This window comes from Ornithodoros turicata, chromosome 10 (assembly GCF_037126465.1).
Source record: "Ornithodoros turicata isolate Travis chromosome 10, ASM3712646v1, whole genome shotgun sequence".
NCBI lineage: Eukaryota > Metazoa > Arthropoda > Arachnida > Ixodida > Argasidae > Ornithodoros > Ornithodoros turicata.
This window is the reverse complement of record NC_088210.1, coordinates 16,772,036-16,793,780: the sequence shown is the minus strand read 5'-3', so window position 1 is coordinate 16,793,780 and position 21,745 is coordinate 16,772,036. Positions and strand designations below refer to the sequence as shown.

Below are 21,745 nucleotides of genomic sequence, written 5' to 3'. Positions count from 1 at the left end.
GAGCTCGAACTCGAGCTTGTGGTTGTGTGTGTCTCTCGCCCTACCTTAGTGATGTCAAATTACCAACTGGCCCAACTTTCCATTGTGAGGTCTGACATACCAGTTCGCTAAACCCAAGGAGCAGATCTTTTGAACTCCTAAAGTACCAATGTTTCTCAACGACGGAATGACCATCGTGACTGATAGAAAAGGGGCGATGGCAGGTTTGTGGTGATGATGATGAGGATGATGATGATGAAGAAGAAGGGGGAGGAGAGGAACAAAAGAGAAAAGAAAACAAAAGAGGAAGAAGAAGAAGCAAAAGGCTCCAAGGCACCATGGACGGAATGAGACGTTTTCTGATGATGAGATGATGAACGGCGCTGAATAGGGATCGACAGTCAACATCAACAGAACGCTAGGCAAAAAGCACCACACACAAAGACGCACCCACAGCACGCAGGTACGCAGACACATTATAGGGTAGAGAGAAAAGACTAGTGTCCCGGAGAAAAATCTGGAAGTAATCCAGAGTTTGACGATGGTCGATCTGGTTAGACCAAGGGCCGAGGATGGTTGCCAATGCGATTGCAGACGACACTGCAGAGCTGCTCTTTGGGAGCTGTAAAGATGGCAGTCGAGAAGCACATGCTTGGTAACCGCCAAAACAGCATAGCGAGAGCGGAGCATGGAGGCGGAGCGGCCGATCAGATGCTTGAAATGAGGGGTGAACGCAGCCCCGAGACGAAGCCTATGCATCAGCGATGCAAAATGGCGATGCAAAATGGCGAGGCACACGAGAGGGCATGCTGAAGCAAAGGTCAAGGTCCATTTCACGCATCAGAACTCTCGATGGAACGTCACGGGACCATTGTGCATGTGCGTGAGGCTTCCCCACATCATTGAGGAAGGTTCGCCTGTCGCCTTTGGGGAGGGTAATCCGCACGCTTGATCGAGAATGGTACGCAGCTGCTGCAGCCCCGTCGGTCTCTTCATTGTCGCGGGTTCTGCAGTGTGCAGTGTGAAGAAGGGTTCAACTGGACTATGCAAAAATAGGTGTGCTCGAGTTATTCTGTCTATCCCGTAACGACGTATGAACTACCAGAATATTTTTCAATTGATTTCATGGATTTGTTTCAAATCGCGAAATAATATCGACTTTTATAACTTAATTTTATTACCTTGCAACATTTTCGTCAGACACCGTAAGCACGAGGGTGCTCGATAGAGTCAACCATATAATCATATGTGTAATTCACGGAGACGGGAATATATTTGTAGGACATAATCTTTTTCTAACGGATGTCATGACCAGCCGATCACCCGTACCATTAATGATTACATTTTTCGGTAGAACAGTAGACTAATACCCCTTGTCACACGGCAAATTGAATGTCATTCCCAGCGAATGACATTCGCACTGAATGACATTCGTTCCGTGTCACACTGTGAAATCAAATGGCAATACATGCGAATAAATTCGGGGAACTCCTTCGCTTTTCCCTCTCCCACCGACTGCGTACTCTCGCAGTAGAGAGGTTGCGAAAACAACAACGATAAACCGTTTGACGAAATCAAAAACGAATGAGAAGTTGTAATCAAATATTTTAACATGAATTTAATAACTTTTGACACGACGGAAGGACAGCTTAACACCGTTTTTCGGAGAACTACTCTCGTTCCCAGTCGCCATGTCCCCAAGTGTGGTACAGATAGGCTTCTTACTTGTCTTGGCTCGTGATACTTAGCCAACTGAGCGTCGTCCAAAACGCCACGCTTTTGTGAAATAATCTGTTGCTCCGCTAGTTTCGAGAAAACGAAATAAAAATATACTTTATGTACCTCTATAGTGCTTCATATGTTCGGCCCTGGTGTCTTAATTATCCACTGTCTTAATTAGTCTCGACGCAGTACAAACGAATGACATTCGCTTCGACTGTCATTAGCTGGAAATGTCATTCACTTTGCCGTGTGACTTTGGTATAGGAGCCACTTTGAGCAGCAGGGATACGCACGTCTACTGCTCTCAATATGCCTTACAGACGCAGTTGGACAAGCGTTCTCACAGAGTCCCGTTCAACGTTTAGTGTCACAGATGCCCCTGCAGGCGTGGGGTCCCTTGGAACACGTCATGGAGTTCGCCTTCGTCATCCTGCGGTTTCTGAACCCTCCTTAGGCTCCCCGTATTGCCGTCAAGAAGGACATAATCGCCTGCGAAGAGGAAAAATTTATTGTTCCTTCGGTGAATGAAACTGTTTTGTCGTACGATAATAAAATTGGTGCTTACGTACCGGTTCTCAATAGCGATGTGGCATCGTCGATTCCAACCACACACGGTAGGCCGTACTCTCTCGCAACTACAGCTCCTGAGGAAGGAAGCAGTTACGTGGTACTCGTGAGGTATAACAAAACGCACTAGGATTCTCAAAACACGAGAAAGGTATTGGATATGACTGTGCGAATTTCGCTGCGAGATCGACCTATAGGGGGCGACACCGTCGCCTTTCTGGTGTGGATAACGCGCCGGCCGATGTTCGTAGTTGATGGTTCTTTTCCATAATTCTTGTGTGTATTCACCGGAAGATCACTTGTGCCGCAATGGTACGATACTATTCGGTTCCCCAATGCTCCGCCTACTGCACTGAACGCGGAAAATAAACGTGTAAAAGCGGACGACGCGAGGAAGCTATCCACACTACGGTAGTTCGTCGTTTCTCCGCAGCGCGCCGGCACCGTTCGATCTCGGGGCGAATACTAATTGTCTTCTTGGCTACCAGACAACAACAGAATGGCCGAAGGGAAACATGGTTTAATTTCATGATAGGCAAGCTTGAGTGATGAGCGAAAAACACACAAACACGACAAGACACAACATAAACGTGTTGTGTGTGCTTGTGTGTGTTTCGCCCTTCGCTCAGGCTCGCCTATCATGAAGTTTATCCTCCGGCTAGACTTGCATCTACGCCGACTTATATACATGGTTTATTCAGCGATTCAGTCTATCTTTCATGCCGATACTGTACCGTGAGATAGCGGTCCTCCTATCTCTGTTACCACTCCGCCCAGGAGTGGGAAGTACGGAGTCCACCCTGTGTCAGTTGCCGTCGTGATTAGGATGTCTCCCTTCTGCACAATAAATGACAACTTTTCAGTTGATTTATGCTTACGCATCACTGTCTCCATTGTACCTTAATGAGATGTGCCTCTTCAAAGTCTCGTACCACTCGTGCATAGCCCCTGGCGATACCTTGACTCATAGGACTACCTGACGGGGGGAATCAGGTCAATATTGCTGAATGATGCCTCGTGAGGTGTTTGAGTTCGGCTGCTCACGAAAAGATGTTAACATGTTTCAGGTCATGTTCTTGTTCATGTGTTAAATGAGCATGAAAATGGTCAACTGCGCGTCCAGTACAACTGTGTGATGCAGTGCTTCTCAACGGGGTTGTGCAGAACTAACAGAATCCCCCCCCCCCCCCACTGCCTCCATACATTTCTGCATGGGGGCAGGTACGTGGTATGTCTGTCTGTCTGTCGGTCTGTCTGTCTCTCTCTCTCTCTGTGCGTGTGTCAACAACAACAACAACAACTTTATTTTTAAGATGATAAATGGGGAGTTTCATCGCCAGGAGCTATACTCTACCCCATTGTTGATGGTGATGTGGGGAATGAAATAATGAACCCCTTCACAAAAAGGTCCGAAGTCCTACGGTGTCCAAAGATGTCAAAAGAGCTTTTGAGGGCACAGCGTTGGTGGACTGGATTTGGGCAGGGACCAAGCAAATTTGGGCGAGAGTCCAGCTGATTAAGAAATCCGGAGAGTACGGTTCGGGAGTGTTGGTGGTGTGGACAGTGAAGTAGAATGTGCTCTAGATCTTCTAGAGCACTGCAGTGACAGCATCTGAGAGAGTCAACTTGTCTCAAGCGGTAACGCCATTGAGCTGTAAAAGCCACATGGAGTCGCATTCGATGAATTAATGCAGCACCTTGACGAAAGCTGTTTCGTGGTGTGTGTAAGAAATACAAATGCCTGCAAAATCTGTATATCTACTCTGTACATTTACGGCGTATTTTGAAATAGGTGCGAATTATGTCTTATATGAGATCACGTATCCTATCAAAAGGTCTGAAGGTCATAAGATTTTCTTACCTTTAAGTTCAGTTTCTCCTTCTATGTACTTCAACTCCCGCTCGATCTAGGAAACATAATAATTGTGGCGATAAAAGCCGCAAGGATGGAATCAGTACGTATGTAGAGCTAGACTATGGGATGGGATGAAGATTTACAGAGCTCTCTTACTGGCGGCACTGAACAGGAAAGCAGACAGTGAAGAAGAAGCGATTGTGGCGAGTGAGCATGACTTGATGCCGCGCTTTGCAAGTCACGTGTTACAGGACAACGAATGGGAAAACCTCAGAGGGATCTTTCTAGGATGTCTTGCTAGGAGTCAGTCGTCAGTCATGTAGCTAGCGCCATTTGCGGTACGCAAAGAAACTAGGTTCCTCACAAACTTGCAAACATCGTCAAGCCGTAGTCGGCCACGCTTAGGCGGGCAACGTCGCGACTATCGGACGGAGAGGGGGGGGGACACTGCGTCCTGGGCCAACTTCACGATTCATTGCATTCAATACAATACGACAACCGTGGGTGCAGGTGGGGGTGCTAGTGAAAGAGCTCGGCGCTGTCGGCCTCACAGACGTGGGCAACGTCACGACTAACGCTCTTTGGGCATGCGCGTCCTGGGCCGACTTCTAAGGCAACTGTGCTGACATATGTCTGACAGCGACAACGATTGGCTTGTCCAGCCAATCGCCGCACAGGCTTTTTGTGGCTATAAATGGATGCCCATGCGGCCTCTGGTGGCACGTTTCCGTGGTTACGGTCGCTGAAAGCATGGCTGCCTCACTGACTGTATCCCGCTGATTAGCGGTAATGCCTTGTTTGATCTGGCGTTGGTTGAGGTGACGCGGGAAAATATACAGGGCTATGCAAGGGAAGAAGCAAGTTTCGTGTCCGTGTGTACAGGGGCTTTTAGTCGGTGAGAAAAGTAGTACACTTTAGGCAACGAGGTTCCAGGTCCTTCCTCTCCCCCAAACCATCCCCCTTTCCCTTACTCTCACACTTTCTAGCCGACAAGCATTGCACACGTATGCCATGAACGCCCGATACGTACCGGTTTTGGAACGCCTACCATTAGGTTGGGATACCTGTCCTTGTTCAGCTCAGCGTGGAGCCGGAACCTGCGGGAAGCCCTGGAAGGTTTTGAATAAAAACCGCGTAAGAAATCGTACAACTTTTCGTCGTAGCACGTCGGAACGTCTTTCATTAATTTGTTATAAAAACGCATATATGCCAGCTTACTTGGCTGCTATGGTGGGAGACCGCGTCTCGAGTAGTTGCCCGATTTCTTCGAATGTCATGAAGAACAGGATGTCTGGTTCCGGAATTCTCCCTTCTCGCACCATTTGATTGGCCAGTTGGATGAAGGCAACGCGGAACTTGTGGATCATCCTCACCGTAGCAGACTGTCGGGTAAAATCCGCATAATTTAGGGAACGCACTGTCGCTCTAGAGAGAGCGCCATGGACTCACTTTTGCTGTCTCGCGCCCTGCCACTGCAGTTCGCGCGCGCGGCAGCAAGAAGTTAAGCAGCAGCCTGAAAGAAGTACAAAGGCACGTATGCATATACGAGGTCCCCCAAGGTCGCCATTTTCCCATGTATTTGTTCCTATCCCGATGCATGCAATGCCGGAGGCCGCCCTTAGATACCCCATTGTTACCAGACGTTGGCTTGCGTTTGGTTGTAGCGCGCTAAAGATCCAGTTGAAGCACAATCCAAGTCAGGTCAAGTCACCGAAGGAGAAATGGACGACTGCACCTGCGGCGCCTGGTACGACAGGTACGCTATGTGATGCACGCAGGCGTGCACTAGATCCTTCCGATCGCTCAACACGTTTAAAAACGGGACCAAAAAGTGAAACACGACACAGAAAGTTGTTATATGGACATATACGTTTTATTTGGACATATAAAGACTAGATTCATTCGCAGAAACAACAAAAACATTTTGCCGCTAAACTTAGCGCGCTGAAGTGATCCGGAACGGCAACAGTGGGGTATCTAGTGGCGGCCTTCTTCGTTGCACGCTTTTCCGAGGTGGATTTGGGGGGACTTGGCATATACATCCCTGTACCGCGGCTACCGCGGCCGTGGACTGTAGCAATTTGGTGATATGGTACGACTTGCTCAAGTATGCCGCTCCCCGTGCGGGGCGGGCGTCAAAACATTGCGCGCGTCAAACGGCTGGTGGACAAACTTCAAGAGACAGCCACGACCCAAGCCAAGTGCTGTCGTAGTGTTTCTTATGGTGTTCAGGGTCATCGTTAAAAAAAGAAAAAAGAACACTCACGTAAACTGTAGAATCTATGTCACCTTTGAAAAATTGTGAGGTTGTACGACAGGTTGTCCAATGTCCATTCCGCTGTGGTTCTGTTCTCAGTGGTCGATGGTGCTGTAGCAGCCGCCTGGGTTACAGAACGATCAAACACGTGTACATGTCGATTTTTTTTTAAAATTGTCGCGTATTGGCGGCAGTGCAAGCGGCACGCGTGACACCTGCCGTGCCATCAGTTAGATTCCGTTATGGTTCCGTAATTCCGTTATGGTTATATGGCCATTGGATTGCGTTCCTGTTCGGTCTCTGGTACTGGAAGCACAATATTTTCGATTCTGTTTCTACTTCGCGTTTCCGGCAACAAGCCCTGCTTGCGGCACACTTGTCTGAAATTCCGAGCGGCTCTGCAAGTACCCCTACCGACTGCGTCGCCTACTAAAAAGAGTAGTCTGCAGGAGGGCTGCACGCATATCAGTGAATCAACATATAGGACAAGAATATAAAGCTTAGCAACGTGCACACACTAACCTTGAGTGACGCAATGAGTGAAGACGGCTCCATTCCCCACGGCTTTGTGTATACGTCGAACTGGAAAGGTAGAAAGAAAGCAGTTTTGACATTCGCAGTCACGGCAGCACAGTTCGGCTTCGTCGATGCGTCGCGGTATACTTGCAACGCACATTTTGGTTGCCGCCTATGTGCCTATACCTCTTTGACGTTCCTATGTCCATGCTTTTCTAGAAATTCCCGGAACTTCACTCCACACATGCTGTCTGTAGTCTTGAGCCATGCAGTGGCGTCCTGCAATATACAATAGTGCACTCATTAGACACTGACCACATTTCTACAATGTGGTTCAGAAGAAACTTCGTTATCTCTAAAAGCGCTATAAAGTTACTTGTCGGTGTTTCAAGACGTCTTAAGTGAAGGTACGGTTGAAAAACGTTCACATTTGGTGATATTTCGTAGGTCCGTAACGTATCGCTGATGGTGCTCAATAGGCGATACAACGCAAGCGGATTCTATGGCTAACGATTTATTTCGGATTTTTGTGACGCCACATCGTGCTTGAGGGATGGGGTTGTTCCAGGGGCTGTTGTGGGGAAGTCCCGATGTCTTACCCCCCCCCCCCCCCCCCCCCTCTCTCTTGATTGACATTGGTAGTGTGTGCATCATGCGCTGTAGTGGGCCGGTCTCCACCACCACACCCAGAAAAATCCTGGATTCGCCTCCGGGTTATTCGCTTCACATGAGTGACTACACTATTCTCGCCATCCTCCGCGCTGGTATATTGTTACCCGAACGATACTGGATCGCAAAACAAGAACTATCTTGCTCTCACCTCCACAGACATTGTAAGGAACCTGTCACGGTCTTCTGACTTTCGCAGCAGGTTTCCCAGTTCCTGTCAGTATAAACAATCATGAGGGCGAGTTTGCTGTGCGGGCTCTTCAGACTAAACGAAATGCTATCTTTCACCGACACATCATCTTGATTCCATCTATTTCCTAATCTCTTCGTAGAATCCATTATTTCTAGCCGTTCCACCGTTCTTCACGGTTGCTTCAGTTCACCTGTCCCGTTCTACGATGTCGTTTATTTCAAGAGAACCAGCGTCGGTGGATCAGTAGGTTACGGATGAGTCTACTGATCCCAACGTTGCGGGTTCAAACCCGGCAAGTACGCCATCAAGTTGCTCAGGCATGTCGTCATACGCGAGGGTAAAGGCATAACAGTACGTGCGATCTAGGACACTAAAAAGTTACTCGCGATGTGCTCTGATTTCCTCTCAGATCATGCTGGAAGGGACCATTCAACAAGGATGGAACTAGGATACAACAAGCCCAACCTTTGTGAATGATTCACTATCCTGTTCGGCAGAAAGACAAGGCACTGGTCTTCGAATGGCCAACCGATGAGAGCTACTACTCGTCCCCCATCAGCGATCTTTCATTGGCTGTGCGAAGAGCTCACATCGTACTACTACGTCATCAAAACATCGCAGTGTAGCAATATCTAGACCGACTCCCATAACTAGGTCATTGGCTGACCACTTTGCACTGTGATTCAACGTGAAATCACCCCTATTACAAGTAGATAAACTAATGCTTTCACTCTGATGACGCGGAGTGATGGAGGATCATTCGCGTTTGGCTACGGGTTCGAGAATTAATACGCCCTCATTATAACGAAACCGTTCTACTCGAATTACCGCTTCATTCGGCGTTTTACGGAAACCCGAAATGTATGCGCTTCAACCCGGATTATTCGAACTGTATAGTGCTAGCCGATTCTCCTTACAGCGATGGATGAGCCGGCAGAGCCCTCTCACATCCTTTTTTCTTTTTTGCACCTAAACTAAAAGGGTGCCAGAGACATCCAACTATATCGAATTTTTTCTCGGTCCCGTTCACCTCGTTATAACGATGCTCTACTCTACTACCTAATATTCACATTGTGACCATAAGCTCATACCAATATGCTGTTGGGAACATCAGCACTTTCCGTGTCGCAACCGCGAAGCATCTTGGAGAAATCCACAAGTATTTGAGGTGTCATGTCTGCAACGGAGGCGTACGTCATACATGTGCATCACAGTAACACTGAACGTGAATATACTTACCTCCTTTGGCGGCGATAAGGATCCTCAGGATGACGAGATTATACAAAGAAGAAGCGGAAAACGCTTCGATCAACGCCGTCGAGGGCTACGAACCGAGGTAAACAGTTACAAAACAGTTAATACTGCGAAACCTTTCGCCTACAACGGCGCATACCTTTGCAAGAAACCTGAGGTTCGACCCAATCCTTCTGTACATTTGCTGTGACGTAGAGAGGCCATCCATGGATAAATTGTAGCTCTTACTGAAACGGGTCACTGCATCAAGTTGCTTTTGCACGGTGAACAGCATCTGTGAAAATGATAGGAGTCCCACGTTACCGGAAGATAAAGCACGAGATTTGCAATGCAAGATAAAACGAATAATAATAATAATAATGGGTGTTTGGGACCTAAACTGTCGTCGGAGGATGTGTTATGCGGTAAAACTAAAATAAGAAATGCCACTTGATGCAGTTCTTTGTGAAGAAATTGTGAAGTAAAAGAGAACGCTGCCCTCTTAACATATCCAATGGTTTACATCGCGTATATGCGGCCCGATCTGGATATAGTTTCGTAGCAGTAGAAACCATGGTATTTAACGTTAAAATACGGCAGTCGTCGAAAAAGCCAGACAGCGGCAGGCTACGAACCATGTACAGGCACCTTAAGGCTTGTGTTGTGTTCCAGCCCTCCGAACAGTTGCTTCCCATTTCGTTACCATGTTTATGTTGCACGTTAATTGTTACTCTATGTTGTGCACGAGTCCCACCAGGGACCAACAGTATTATGGACTAAACAGAATCCTGCGAACCGCTGAGGAAATGTTAAGGGAATAACATCAGGACGTCCCAACATTTCCAACAAAGTCTGTTCTTCGGGGCTAAGGGTACAGAGCCCAGATGAAGAACAGTCACAGAGCAGGACAATGCGGGCTTGGATTGGTTCCCTCAAGCGATCCTCCACGTTGATTGGCCAAATCACTTGAGGAAACCAATCAGACCTCGCTCGACAGTGTAGGCCTTCCTGAGAAGAGGCGGAAGAGGGAAAGTTTGGGTCTTTTTCACTCACAAACCACAAACGAAGCAGAGAATGAATATCGTTCTTTTGTGTTTCTGTCAAGGTAACGGCATATTTCATACTTCGAGGAGAAAGATTTGCACTTTAATGCCGCTTTACTTCACACTTTAGTAGTATGCTGCAGTAGAGAGTTGCGAACTGGTCGAACACGCCCCACACGGTCGCTTGGGAGAGATTGGAGCGGGCCGCATGCGCTCTATCTCGAACGGATTACCCTTAGCGCGCGGTCCGCGCGGGGATCCTCGTGGCCGCTTTTGGGGTCGACGGTCGGTTCGCTTCTGATCGTTCTCCTTCGGGGACAGTGCGAAGCGAAACATGGCCGCCGCCAACAGGATCCCATCTAGTCCACGGCATTCAAGTGTTAACAAGTGTTGTGTGTTTCCCCAGATGGAGCTCCCGTCCGCTCGTTTGCCCGTAAAGTGTTATGCGGATGCTGCAATGATGCCTCATCAGCGTTCGTTTCTCGACAACCTCACGGAGTGCTAATATTTTTACTCATCTTCATTCCGACCACAGAGGTAAAAAAAACGCGTCGTAACGAAAAACATCCGAAAAGACGTCTGCCACCATTTTGGATGCTGTTACATGTGGAGATGACTTGGTGAGTTAGAATTGTTCAAGCGTTCTGTTTAGTGAATTGTACAAACTCCAGAAGTCTAATAGCAATATCGGGTGAATACGTATGAGACCATGTTTGTTATTGCTCCGTGAAAGAATCTTTACAGCACCCCGAAAGACTATATATATATTTTAGTTGAAAGATGGTGCCACATGTATCGCAGCAGTGTTTCACCCCAGTTCCCGAAAACACTTCATGAAGAGACCCTGACCGATTCCTTGCCGCTCGATCATGCGGAAACCGTATGATCGACCGTATGCACTGCACCGGTTCCCAAAGGTTCCCTACCGATCGACCGTATGCACCACGCCAGTTCCGAAAGGTTCCATACCGATCGACTGTATGCACCGCGCCAGTTCCCCAAGGTTCCCTACCGATCGACCGCATGCACTGCGCCAGTTCCGAAAGGTTCCCTACTGATCGACCATATACACCGCGCCAGTTCCCGAAGGTTTCCTACCGATGGACCATATGCACCGCGCCAGTTCCGAAAGGATTCCTACCGATCGACCATATGCACCGCGCCAGTTCCGAAAGGATCCCTACCGATCAACCGTATGCATCGCGCCTTCTCCCGAAGGGTCCCTACCGATCGACCGTATTCACCGCGCCAGTTCCCGAAGGTTCCCTATCGATCAACCATATGCATCGCGCCTTCTCCCGAAGGGTCCCTACTGATCGACCATATGCACCGCGCCATCTCCCAAAGGTTCCCTACCGATCGACCGTATGCACCGTGGTAGCTCCCGAAGGTTCCCTACCGATCGACCGTAAGCACTGCGTCAGTTCCCAAAGGTTCCCTAGGTACGCTGCTTCAACTACGAAGGTGCCGCACTAGGGGGCTTAGATGCTTAGTTTTACGTCATACCTTTAAGATTTGGAGAGCTGTTGTTGGAATCCTCTTGGGGTCAGTCGCTACACCTCTCTTGACGCTCTCTTTTGTGAGTGGGTCAGTCGAGATGTCTCTACCCATTGTGCTGTATAGCATGGCTTTCGCCATCATGTCTTCGCCCCTAGGGCGTTGTAGCTGTTGGGAAGCGAAAGGTCGGTCGTCAATTAACGCTTCAGTCCATCGTCTAGTTCTTTAGTCTATACGTACCCCTGAAAGCCACACGAAGACGCTATGACGGCACACGGGGACGAACAAGGGGGCATAAAATGTTGAATCCTTTGGTATGGATGGCACCAGTCTGGTTGTTGCTTCCTGGAAAGGTCAGTAAGTGAACAAATTGATATGAAGCAGTGCTACTTTGTGCTGTACGTCTTTTTTGTTATTGCGTGTTAGCACCTTGAAGCAACTGTGGCTATGAGTGACGTACAGGCGTGGACAGATGGAGAGAGGACAACAGAAAAAAGTAGGGAAACAGGGGGATTAGTATGCATCCTGGGCCGACTTCAGGGAGAACTGTGCCAACATTCGTCTGGAAAGTCTTCGGAAAACCCAGGGAAAACCTCAGACAGCACAGCCGGCGGTAGGATTCGAACCCACCACTTTCCAGTCTTCAGCACGACTTTGGCTACCACCTACGAGCCTTAGCCCACTCGACCATGCCGCTGGTGCTGTACTTCACATACTTTTGGGTGCTCGCGTGCACGACAGCGTATCAGCGGTCTTCCCAGCATCTAAAAAGACTTGTGTTGAATTCCAATGGGAAATTTGGAGCAGTCAGCCGACTCCACAAGGAGCACCCGCTCCGGCCAAGAGCACACGATCTGTTTGTGCGATTGGAGCATTCGCGTACCCGTTAGAGCGAGCTGGGGTGGTGGGAGCACTCGCGCACGGCCGGACACAGCTGTGACCAGATAAGAAGGCCACAAAAAGCCAAAGACATTAGCCAGTCTCGTCATCAAAGCGTCAAAGCGCTAGCATGCGAGGCGAAAAAATTCAGTGGCGATTTAGGAGTAAATGCGAGAGAAATACGGTAAATACTAACTCGATTTCCGGTTTCCACTTCTGGCCTAACCTGACTTCCAGTTGTCCACCTCTGAGCTATACTTGACTTCTGGTTTGACACTTTCATTTACTACATGTAAGTCCATTTAATTACCCTGTAATTAGCCTCAATTACTCTCAATGAGCCTTTATCCAACTATGTCGTTTTCCCTCCCAGGCCGTTTGCCCCGCTGTCTCACTTCCCTTCTGCATCGACTTCGCCTCAATGTGGCCTTCACCCCGCCGTTCAGACACAGACTGGGTTATGCGTCAACCAGCCCGGGTTCCCACTAGGTGGCAATAGTGGCAAGCATTCAATGCGTCCTCATCGACTGCCCTCTATACAGTTTGGAGAGAGCACTGCTCCAGGCCCAACTGACCCGTCTCAACTACAAACCGCTCAGCCTTGCAGCAGTCCTGGGTCCTTGGTCTAACTGTATGCAGCACCGTCAATGCCTGCACTTATTCTATGTGTTCCTGACGTCTTCTAACCTGCTTGAACTCCTGTGACCTCAGAGCTGTTGCCATGAATGCGCGACTCTCTCTTTCTGTTATGGGCATGCGCAGAACCATCAACACTATCCCTTACGTACGCAAAGGCGATAGCGTACGATGTACTAAAACTCTCTAATGACAATTGAAGACTCTCCGTGCGACAGGAATATTAGACTTGGCACACTTTTTGCAGGTTTCCTCCATATGCTAGCGCACAGATATTGCCACTACTAACTCCACGTTCCGCCTTTTTTTTTTTGTTTTTCTTTTTTCTTTTTCGAAGCCTCACTGCTGCACTATTGCCGTCCATTTGTGCTGACGATTTTTGGGGAAGCACATATTACTGTATTTATTGGAGAATGCCACGGTGCAACATCACCTGAGGCTGACGTTTCAAAACATCTATAAACGGTCTAACCTAGTAACAGTAGGAGGTGAACACGTACCCTGGCCAAAGTGTCGAAGCACAGCCGAATGATGCCGAAACCCAGTGGGGTTAGAGCTCCGGGAAAGACTTCCCTGCCAAAAGAGAAACGCTTTTATTTTGGTGTGTAACGTACCGAACTGAGAGAGAAGTCACGAATGGTAAAGGGGTAAGGATACACTGTGTTTTCTTTCCTCTTGCAGTCCAGTGAATTTTACCAGCGTTTTAGATGAATTAGTTAAAGGCACACTAAACTACAATAATTTATCGCGGAATAACAGACGCCTTTCCCGTGACAGCAATACAAAAGGAATGAGGTTCATCGGTTGCGAATTCATGATTTATAAGCTAAAGAAACAGCAGTGCACCCTTTCTCTCCTTCTGAAGAAACGCGACATCCATTTGGCCTCCTCAAACAATCTCCCGCGATGATTGGGCACGTCGTTTGAGGAGACAAATGACAGGCCGCTCTACACTGCCGTCCTTCTTGTGAAGGAGAGCGAAAGTGTAAATTGCGGTTTATAAATCATAAACGACGCAACGAATGAATCCTGTTCCTTTTGTATTGCTTTTAAGGTAACGGCACCATTTTTTCCGCGTGGAAGCATTTTTGCTGTTTAGAGCCCCTTTAAGTAAGAAACTGTATAAACAAAGGACAATAAATGAGGTATATGCAATAAATAACAATCTCCCGATAAACTAAGTAAGTTATGGAAGGTCCTACCCCATAAGACATCGGCCCCATTAACCGAATATAAAAGTGTGAGCGAGTAGCTTGATAGGAAGTTTGATGGGATGATTTCATGGGAGGACGTGTTATTTTACAGGCTACACTCGTGTTTCCTCTATCAGGTTCCTGAAACTTACGACACATTGGCCTTCGTGAAGAGTTCCTTCTCGCTCTTGAGTCCCGTATCAAATTCGTGGATCAATTCGTAGTCTGTTTCCTTGAGGATTGAAGAGACTGGCCGTAACTGTAACGATATTGTATGTAACCCTTCTGTGTTTGTCGCAAGGTCTGTGATTCACCTGCAGTAGGTAGTACTTGCCCTGGTGAATGGCCCATTCGATGTCACAAGGGGCAGAGAAACACCGTTCAATCTGAAGGGATACAAACGTAATCTATATATACATATGTATGCAAGTACGACCAATAACCACAGGCCGCATGCCTCTTGGTGCCGTGACGGATCTCCCCTGCGCCGTCAAAATTAACAACCGTACAGTCAAGAATACAGTAAAAATTAAAAGGTACGTACACCCAGCTTGTAAACCGGAATACACATGTCGACCTTGTTTCCGAAACCGCACCGGAAAAAGCCGAGCCCCGTCTAATGTACCGGTCGTTGGCGGAAAAAGCTACGAGTCTCGCGACAATGGGTGGCGGACTGCGCCATCTTGTTCTTTCCTTGTGTATGCCCTGGGTGTGGTGAGCTAGCTCACCATACACCGCTTGCATGTCGCTTGTGCTGCGTTGCATGGGTGTGTCTTTGCCGTATTCTCGGTAGAATTTACAATCATTGTAAGATAGCCTTTTTGGAGTGGAAAAACTTTTTGGGTGTGGTTTCGCCACTTATGGCTCTAAAAAAAGTTGAATACAAAAACTACAAAAATGGCATTACTTGAAAGAGCAAAAAAATAGCGAATGACTGACACCAAGAATAACAAGGAATATGAGAAAGTAAACAACGAAAAACAAAATTGACCGTACGCTTTTAACTTTTCAACAGAGACCGCCACATTTCGAAAGGCGGCGCAGACACATGCCAGCTATTCATAGAACACTGACCTGAGTTCCAATGAAAGCCAGTTGTTCAACTTGCTCGTCTGTCATGCACTTCTGCTTTGTCTTCTCTTCGGAAACGGGTTGCATCAGCACGCCCTCCGTTTCTAAAATTCACGATAGACAGATAAGAGACACGACAGAAACGATAGACATACACGCACGATAGAACACGAGACAAATACGTCTCCGTAACGAGCCCTACTATGACAGAATGGCGTAAATGCAGGCTAGCTGGTGGATAAATTTCATGATAGGCAAGCCTGAGCGATGGTCAAGAACACGTAAACAAACACAAACACGAAGGCCCAAAACCAGCAAGACGTTTAATTGACAACAACGAACTTCATGAACATGTAGACGGTGCGAGGGAAGACAGAGTCTGTCCTGTGTTTGTGTTTGTTTAGGTGTTCTTGCCCATCGCTCAGGCTTGCCTATCATTGAGCCCTACTAGCCCTACAAAAATCAGGACACATTCCTAACTCAACCTTTGTTCATCTCACCTGACTCTGTCATGTACACGCTCTTTTGTCCGAGTTGCACCGAGTGCAGCACTGGCCTCATACCATCCGTCCTCTTGAGCAAGAATGTATCTGGTTCAGCAGACGCGGAGACAACCGACTACGGAAGAACTCACAGAATATATGGTATACAGTTAAAGCAGTACACCTCGCAGCGTCGTGATTACCTCTCCGAGTCCGTAGTTCGCCGTTACTGCAATATATGACGGATCGCCAGTGACGGGGTCGCAGGTGAACATAACACCTGCTACACTTGCTGGTACCATCTCTTGTATGACTACAGCCATCGGGGAATTCACTAGCTGGCCGTACTGCCTGCAGAGCGGAGGCACGTCATTTGAATTGACCTTTGAATTTGAGACTTTGTTTGGTGAGCTCGACAATTTAGGATAGATATGCAAGTGCATGATTAAATATATATACCTTTTGTAGTTCACCGCTGCAAAATTGAACTGAGATGCCCAGCACCTGACAATGCTCTCGAAAATCTGCAACGATCACGAAGGTTATTTTAATGAGAGCCTGGTAATATTCGTGTCGCGTTTCTTTCTTTTTACTGCAAAATGCATGAGAATAGGGGCAAAGGGGCCTTATACTTAAGCAAACGTGCCGAGGTGAGCTCCAGCACAGGGACGACTCTCCGTACATCGGCACACGTCACGTGATCATAGGGTACCACGTTGTGGTTGGCCCAATGGCATGCCAGACGAGCGCAATGCATTATGCACGTCATCGCAAACGTCATGAGACACGTACCCATAAAATTGCGGCGGTCATTTTTTTTAACAGGCTGACGTACCTTCGAAGTTCCCCGGACGCCTAGAAATGTCTGCATTTGTCCAGCTGCAGACGTCTCTTCGGAGTCCTCTCCTGATGACAACAACGGTACATTTACCGACAGGAATGAGAAACGTGCAAAACCATAGAATGAATAATAAAAATCCAAGGTTACCGACTGCAGACGAGCGAACTGCAAAAGTGCGCTTTTCGTAATCGCTTCCAAACTTCTGCAGACATTCCACGACTTCATCTTTGATCACTTCTTGTAGTGGAAGCTTCGCCATAGACTGAACAACTCTGAAAATGTTACGCAGCAAGCATGTTTAAACACATTCGGCAATACTGTGCCTTAGGCTAGTCATGCAGCCTCTTGCAGTCCGTGTAACAGGAAACAGTATTTAAAAGTTATACCTCTTGCAAGTGTCTTTGAGTTGAGACAGACTGCCTCCCCTATTGGCAAGAAGGAACGTGGAAACGTATAAGCATGACTCCCACATTATAGGAGGCACTTGTATGAATCTTACGATGTTTGCGACACTGTGACCTCTTTCACGAGCTGCTGGAACTGTGCGCTCGATGAAAATACACTGTACGCCCTGGTAGTGATCACGAAGGCTCGTGGCACGGTGAACTACAAGACGTATATTTGAAACATTCGGTTAAAAGAGCCAGCTAGACTGCCTTTTTATTTTACTTATTTACCATTCTTTTCCGTTCGCTGATAGAATGCAGCAAAGCCAACGAGGAACCTTTGCCGCCCGTCAGTTCAGGTCTCCTGCAGATCTGTTGCTCGATGCCTATTCCAAGTGGGTGCTCCACGCTGACATCGCCTTGAAGAAGACGAAAAACCGCGTCTTTGAGGACCGTTGAAGATCGTTTACTACTAACGAGTGTACAGATCGCACCACAGTTAACTTGAACGGCATTGTTCTCTGCTGGGCTCTGCCAGGGTGGCTCTCTTCCCGCTTCGCAGGCTAGAGCGATGTTCAAGTTAACTTCGACGCGAGCTGTACATCACGGAAATTGTCGTATACTGTACTTTGTGGCGTCGACGTAACGAGCTGCCTGTAGTGCTCTGGAATTCGATACGTCGTCGGTCCCTTCCTACAGATAAGACAATACATGCATCACTTGTGGAGGTGCCTATCAACGAACCAAAAGATCCCGAGCAGAACAACATCTCTGCCCAATATTGGCAATACCGGCCCTATATTGGTCCAAGATTGGACCAATATTGTGCCGGTATTGCAAATATCCGGCCAATATTGGGCCAAGATGTTTCCCATTGGTCCAAGATTGGACCAATATTGGGCCGCTATAGCCAATACTGGGCCAACGTGTTGTGCTACTTGGGATGTATGACCCTGTTGTGCCTTACTTTTCTATGCGAACGGTGATTCCATTGCCATTGATATCACCCGACACCAGACGATTAGCCACGACTTGGAACTCTTTCGAACTGTCTTCGGTTGTGAACGTTAAGGTTTTGTCAATGTGACTGACATGGATAGGATTGTCTTCAGAGCCTGGAAGTTCAAATTAACGGACGTTAACGCGCACTGATGTCGCTTTCGACTATGGGCTCTTTGTCCTCCAGAAGCCTCTCTGCAATTCATCGCAAGGTCTTCACGCATATGATACGCACCTGCACTGATATAAAGCCTGAGTGGCTTTCCGTACTTGAGTTCTTTGGTTCGTACAAGGCAGTAGTCTATTGGAAGCATCCGTTGATTCGGCAGATACATACTTCCGTAGAACAGGCTGTAGTAATAGGACGAGAAATGTACAAACATATCAAAGCATGATCCATAATCTGTACTATAGATGAGTTGGAACGTGACATAATTTACCCTTCCGAACCTGCGTAGTCGTGCGTGTGAACCAAGTGATAAATTTTTCCATCCTGACGGAAACAGAATGAACCATAAGCTATACGCAGCAGAAAGCTAGAAAATCCAGCGAGCTGGTGAGCAAACAAGCGAGCCCGCTATCAATGAAACCTATCTTTTTTTTTCTTTTTGTGCGAGACGACAGGACCCGAACAGCGCAACACGTTGAAGGGGTGTGACACATCTCCCCCAACAACAACAACAACAAATGTGACTCGCCTCAATCAACCCTGCATATACTAAAGCGTCCCAACCCCTTTAAAATCATGATTTTCGGAGAACCAGAGATAAATCCAAACCAGAATTAAATCTTAACTCAGCTAGTATCGTTAAAGGGGCACTAAAGTGCGAAGTTTTGTACGCTTTCCCTCCCTAGCTCTCTCTCTCTCCTTCTCAAGAAGCGCGACAATGCGGAGGCGCCTCGGATTGGTCTATTGAAAAAACCAGCTCCGGTGGCGCAGCGGTAACGCGTGCGCTTGGAGACCGGGAGGTCCGCGGTTCGAATCCGCGGGCCGGCTGTGCCGTCTGGGGTTTTTCCTGGGTTTCCCTCAGATGTGTAATAGGCGTATGCCGGCACAGTTCCCCCGAAGTCGGCCCATGGACGCAGCTATCCTCCCCCCGAGCGGATTCCGCTCGGTCTTCCACTTCACCTTTTCCTCTCCTCCTCTCCACCACCTTTCCCTTCCCGAGAAACATGCCGCCTAATCAGGCAGGCAGACCTCTCGGGCTCCTCCCAACGACACTCCTCCTCCTCCCCCCTCCTTCGGTCTATTGAAACGATCTCTCGCGATGATTGGACAAATCGTTTGCGGAGACCAATGAGAGCGCGCTTCGCAATGCCGGTTTTCTTGAGAAGGACTCCTGTTCCTTTTGTGTTCCTTCGTTCCTTTTTAATGTCATGGGCCTGTCTATAGCTCTCATGATGCTCTCATCATGCAGGCGCGCACGATTGTTCGACTGATAGCAAAAGAAAAAGTGCAGGCGCGCATGACTACCCAATATTCACTTCGATTTGACGCATCTGGTCATTGACTAACCTCCAAGAAGCCGAAGTGATGATCTTCGCTACCAGGGGCGTATGATAAAACACCTGCGCAACAGCAACAGAATTACGGTCCTGATACTGACCTGGCTATTCTTTACAAGGTTGCAGGTACATCTCTCACGAATGCATATCACCAAAGTTCAGTTACCTTTCGAGCGAACTCTGGAACCCCAGAGTTGAATCTCGGTCCTCTTGCCGTCAATAAACACCTCGCCTGTCATCATGCCAGCTTGGTCATAGGCGTCGATGTCTGTACCAAACCTGCGAACGCAAGCGCATTAACCAAAAGAGGGTCATGCAATTGATAGTCCATAAGAATGCCCACTGCGTAATGCTTACTGTTCGATCTGCCACAGCATCTTGACGAGCGGGAGCTTAGCGAACTCCTCGGCCATCAAGACGGGACTAATTTCCACTGGGTACTCAAGCGTGTGGGACACAGGAGTCCAACTGTAAGAGTAACGCCATGGTATAAAGGTTTGCACATACTAAATAAATGTGTGAACGTTTCGAGGGTCAGCGAAAGCCTCGTCCACAAGTATTTGGCTGCAACAGGTTGTATGACAAACATGGCGTTCTTTCGGAAGGACAGTGATCTTAGCTAACCTGCAGCCAGACTTGTGCCCGTTACTCGAAAAAAAGTAATTGATTACCATTACTTCTACGCAAAAAGTAATTGATTACAGTTACCAATTACTCGACTCTAAATGTAATTGAGTAACGAGTAGAAAAGTAACGCGTTATTCCGGTCATTACTCTTCATTCACGCAAATTATACCCGTCTTTGTCTGCCTCAGAAAAGAAAAAAGAAAAGAAAAAAAAGTTCAACAGCGGAACAGCTGAAATAGCACGAGAAACAAACACGTAGGACAGGTAGATCTGTCAGTCTACTGTATCTATCGCCCGGGAAGACGCTGACCCGATTGTCGAAGAACATTGCGTGGAACTTCCCCAGACTCACTAAACCTCCAAAGTCCAAAGCTACAGGCACCACCACACTGGTGTAGGAAGAGATTAGGGAGAGATACCCTGAAATTTCAGAACGTTATTACAATGACCTCCGCTTGCTATAGTAGAACGGCCCAACAAAGGCTGACGGCACGAGGGCCTTGACTCGGGGCAGAACATCTGAAAGATAAGTTAATCTCCACCGGAAAAGTAATCACTTACTGAGTAATCGATTACTCCGAAAAGTAATTGATTACTCGAAAAATTACTTTGACAGTAAAGTAACTGATTACTCGAAAAATTACTCAAAAAGTAATTGATTACAAGTAACGCAATTACTAGTAACGCGTTACGCACAAGTCTGCCTGCAGCGCTCAAAGTCTTTGATCTGTACGCGCCCCAGAATTCCTCGCACCCCTTCCCAAATCCCATAAGAGAACGAGAGAGGACTAAATAAGCGACGCTTTTCAATCGAGTTTGCGTACTGGAAGAAGAGACATCACCCTCGCGCAATGTTCAATATTCCAGCGAGAGTTGCTGCTCGTAAGAGTGGCCACAACGAGCCATTGAGGAGCTCCTTCTACAGACGGACAAAATCTTACGTGTAACATCACGGTACCATTATTATTTTTTAGTGTGATTTTGAGGAACTCTTTATTCATCTCCGTGCTTGTCCTCTTTTTTTCTTTTTGCATTTCCAACTTTTACGTATATACAGTTCAATCATCATACCGCCCATACATATATACCCATCGTGCATTCACAGCTGTTGTTACTTCTTATTTTCACTCGTCGCACCCTCGCCTGTTTGTGCACTCTAACGTCAGTGTGATTTTTATTATTGTAACATAGCTTCTTTTTCTTTTTTCGTTTATTGACATGCTTTACTGCATTAGGGACTCATTGTGCGTGTGGGTGCCCCGGATTGTTCGCGTTTATGCCTGCATTTTACCACCAGATATTTACTGCATATATGATTACTTCCCATGTCGAATACAGCAACGAATAAATTGAGACGCACCAATTAATAAATTTTTTTTTTTTTTTTTGATTGGGTGTTAGCGCCGCGAAGCAACTGTGGCTATGAGCGACGTACAGATGTGGAAAGACGGAGAGAGGATAGCAGGAAGGAGTGGGGGACAGGGGTGTTAGTATGCGTCCTGGGCCGACTTCAGGGGGAACTGTGCCGACATTCGTCTGGAAAGTCTTCGGAAAACCCAGGGAAAACCTCAGACAGCACAGCCGGCGGTAGGAT

General features: G+C 47.6%; 1 protein-coding gene across 1 annotated transcript in view; it reads right to left on the bottom strand.

Annotated features, from left to right (window-relative positions):
- Positions 1-1,133: 1,133 nt before the first annotated feature.
- The window catches only part of LOC135370710 (rifampicin phosphotransferase-like), a 31,034-nt gene continuing 10,422 nt past the window's right edge, over positions 1,134-21,745 (bottom strand). The window contains exons 6-41 of the mRNA XM_064604513.1: positions 19,882-19,992; positions 19,691-19,803; positions 19,535-19,587; positions 18,459-18,511; positions 18,254-18,369; positions 17,987-18,134; positions 17,648-17,712; positions 17,311-17,438; positions 17,133-17,239; positions 17,020-17,058; positions 16,781-16,905; positions 16,628-16,698; positions 16,252-16,316; positions 15,996-16,143; positions 15,811-15,928; positions 15,314-15,414; positions 14,554-14,625; positions 14,392-14,498; positions 13,547-13,619; positions 11,772-11,876; positions 11,541-11,699; positions 9,152-9,286; positions 8,998-9,082; positions 8,850-8,935; positions 7,717-7,779; positions 7,083-7,175; positions 6,903-6,962; positions 6,413-6,504; positions 5,573-5,636; positions 5,342-5,505; positions 5,154-5,232; positions 4,130-4,175; positions 3,168-3,244; positions 3,003-3,105; positions 2,271-2,345; positions 1,134-2,190 (exon numbers count right to left, since the gene is read on the bottom strand). Of these exons, the coding sequence (XP_064460583.1) occupies positions 2,069-2,190; positions 2,271-2,345; positions 3,003-3,105; positions 3,168-3,244; positions 4,130-4,175; positions 5,154-5,232; positions 5,342-5,505; positions 5,573-5,636; positions 6,413-6,504; positions 6,903-6,962; positions 7,083-7,175; positions 7,717-7,779; positions 8,850-8,935; positions 8,998-9,082; positions 9,152-9,286; positions 11,541-11,699; positions 11,772-11,876; positions 13,547-13,619; positions 14,392-14,498; positions 14,554-14,625; positions 15,314-15,414; positions 15,811-15,928; positions 15,996-16,143; positions 16,252-16,316; positions 16,628-16,698; positions 16,781-16,905; positions 17,020-17,058; positions 17,133-17,239; positions 17,311-17,438; positions 17,648-17,712; positions 17,987-18,134; positions 18,254-18,369; positions 18,459-18,511; positions 19,535-19,587; positions 19,691-19,803; positions 19,882-19,992 (3,421 nt within the window). The 3' untranslated portion in view covers positions 1,134-2,068. The remainder of the gene's footprint in view (positions 2,191-2,270; positions 2,346-3,002; positions 3,106-3,167; positions 3,245-4,129; positions 4,176-5,153; positions 5,233-5,341; positions 5,506-5,572; positions 5,637-6,412; positions 6,505-6,902; positions 6,963-7,082; positions 7,176-7,716; positions 7,780-8,849; positions 8,936-8,997; positions 9,083-9,151; positions 9,287-11,540; positions 11,700-11,771; positions 11,877-13,546; positions 13,620-14,391; positions 14,499-14,553; positions 14,626-15,313; positions 15,415-15,810; positions 15,929-15,995; positions 16,144-16,251; positions 16,317-16,627; positions 16,699-16,780; positions 16,906-17,019; positions 17,059-17,132; positions 17,240-17,310; positions 17,439-17,647; positions 17,713-17,986; positions 18,135-18,253; positions 18,370-18,458; positions 18,512-19,534; positions 19,588-19,690; positions 19,804-19,881; positions 19,993-21,745) is intronic.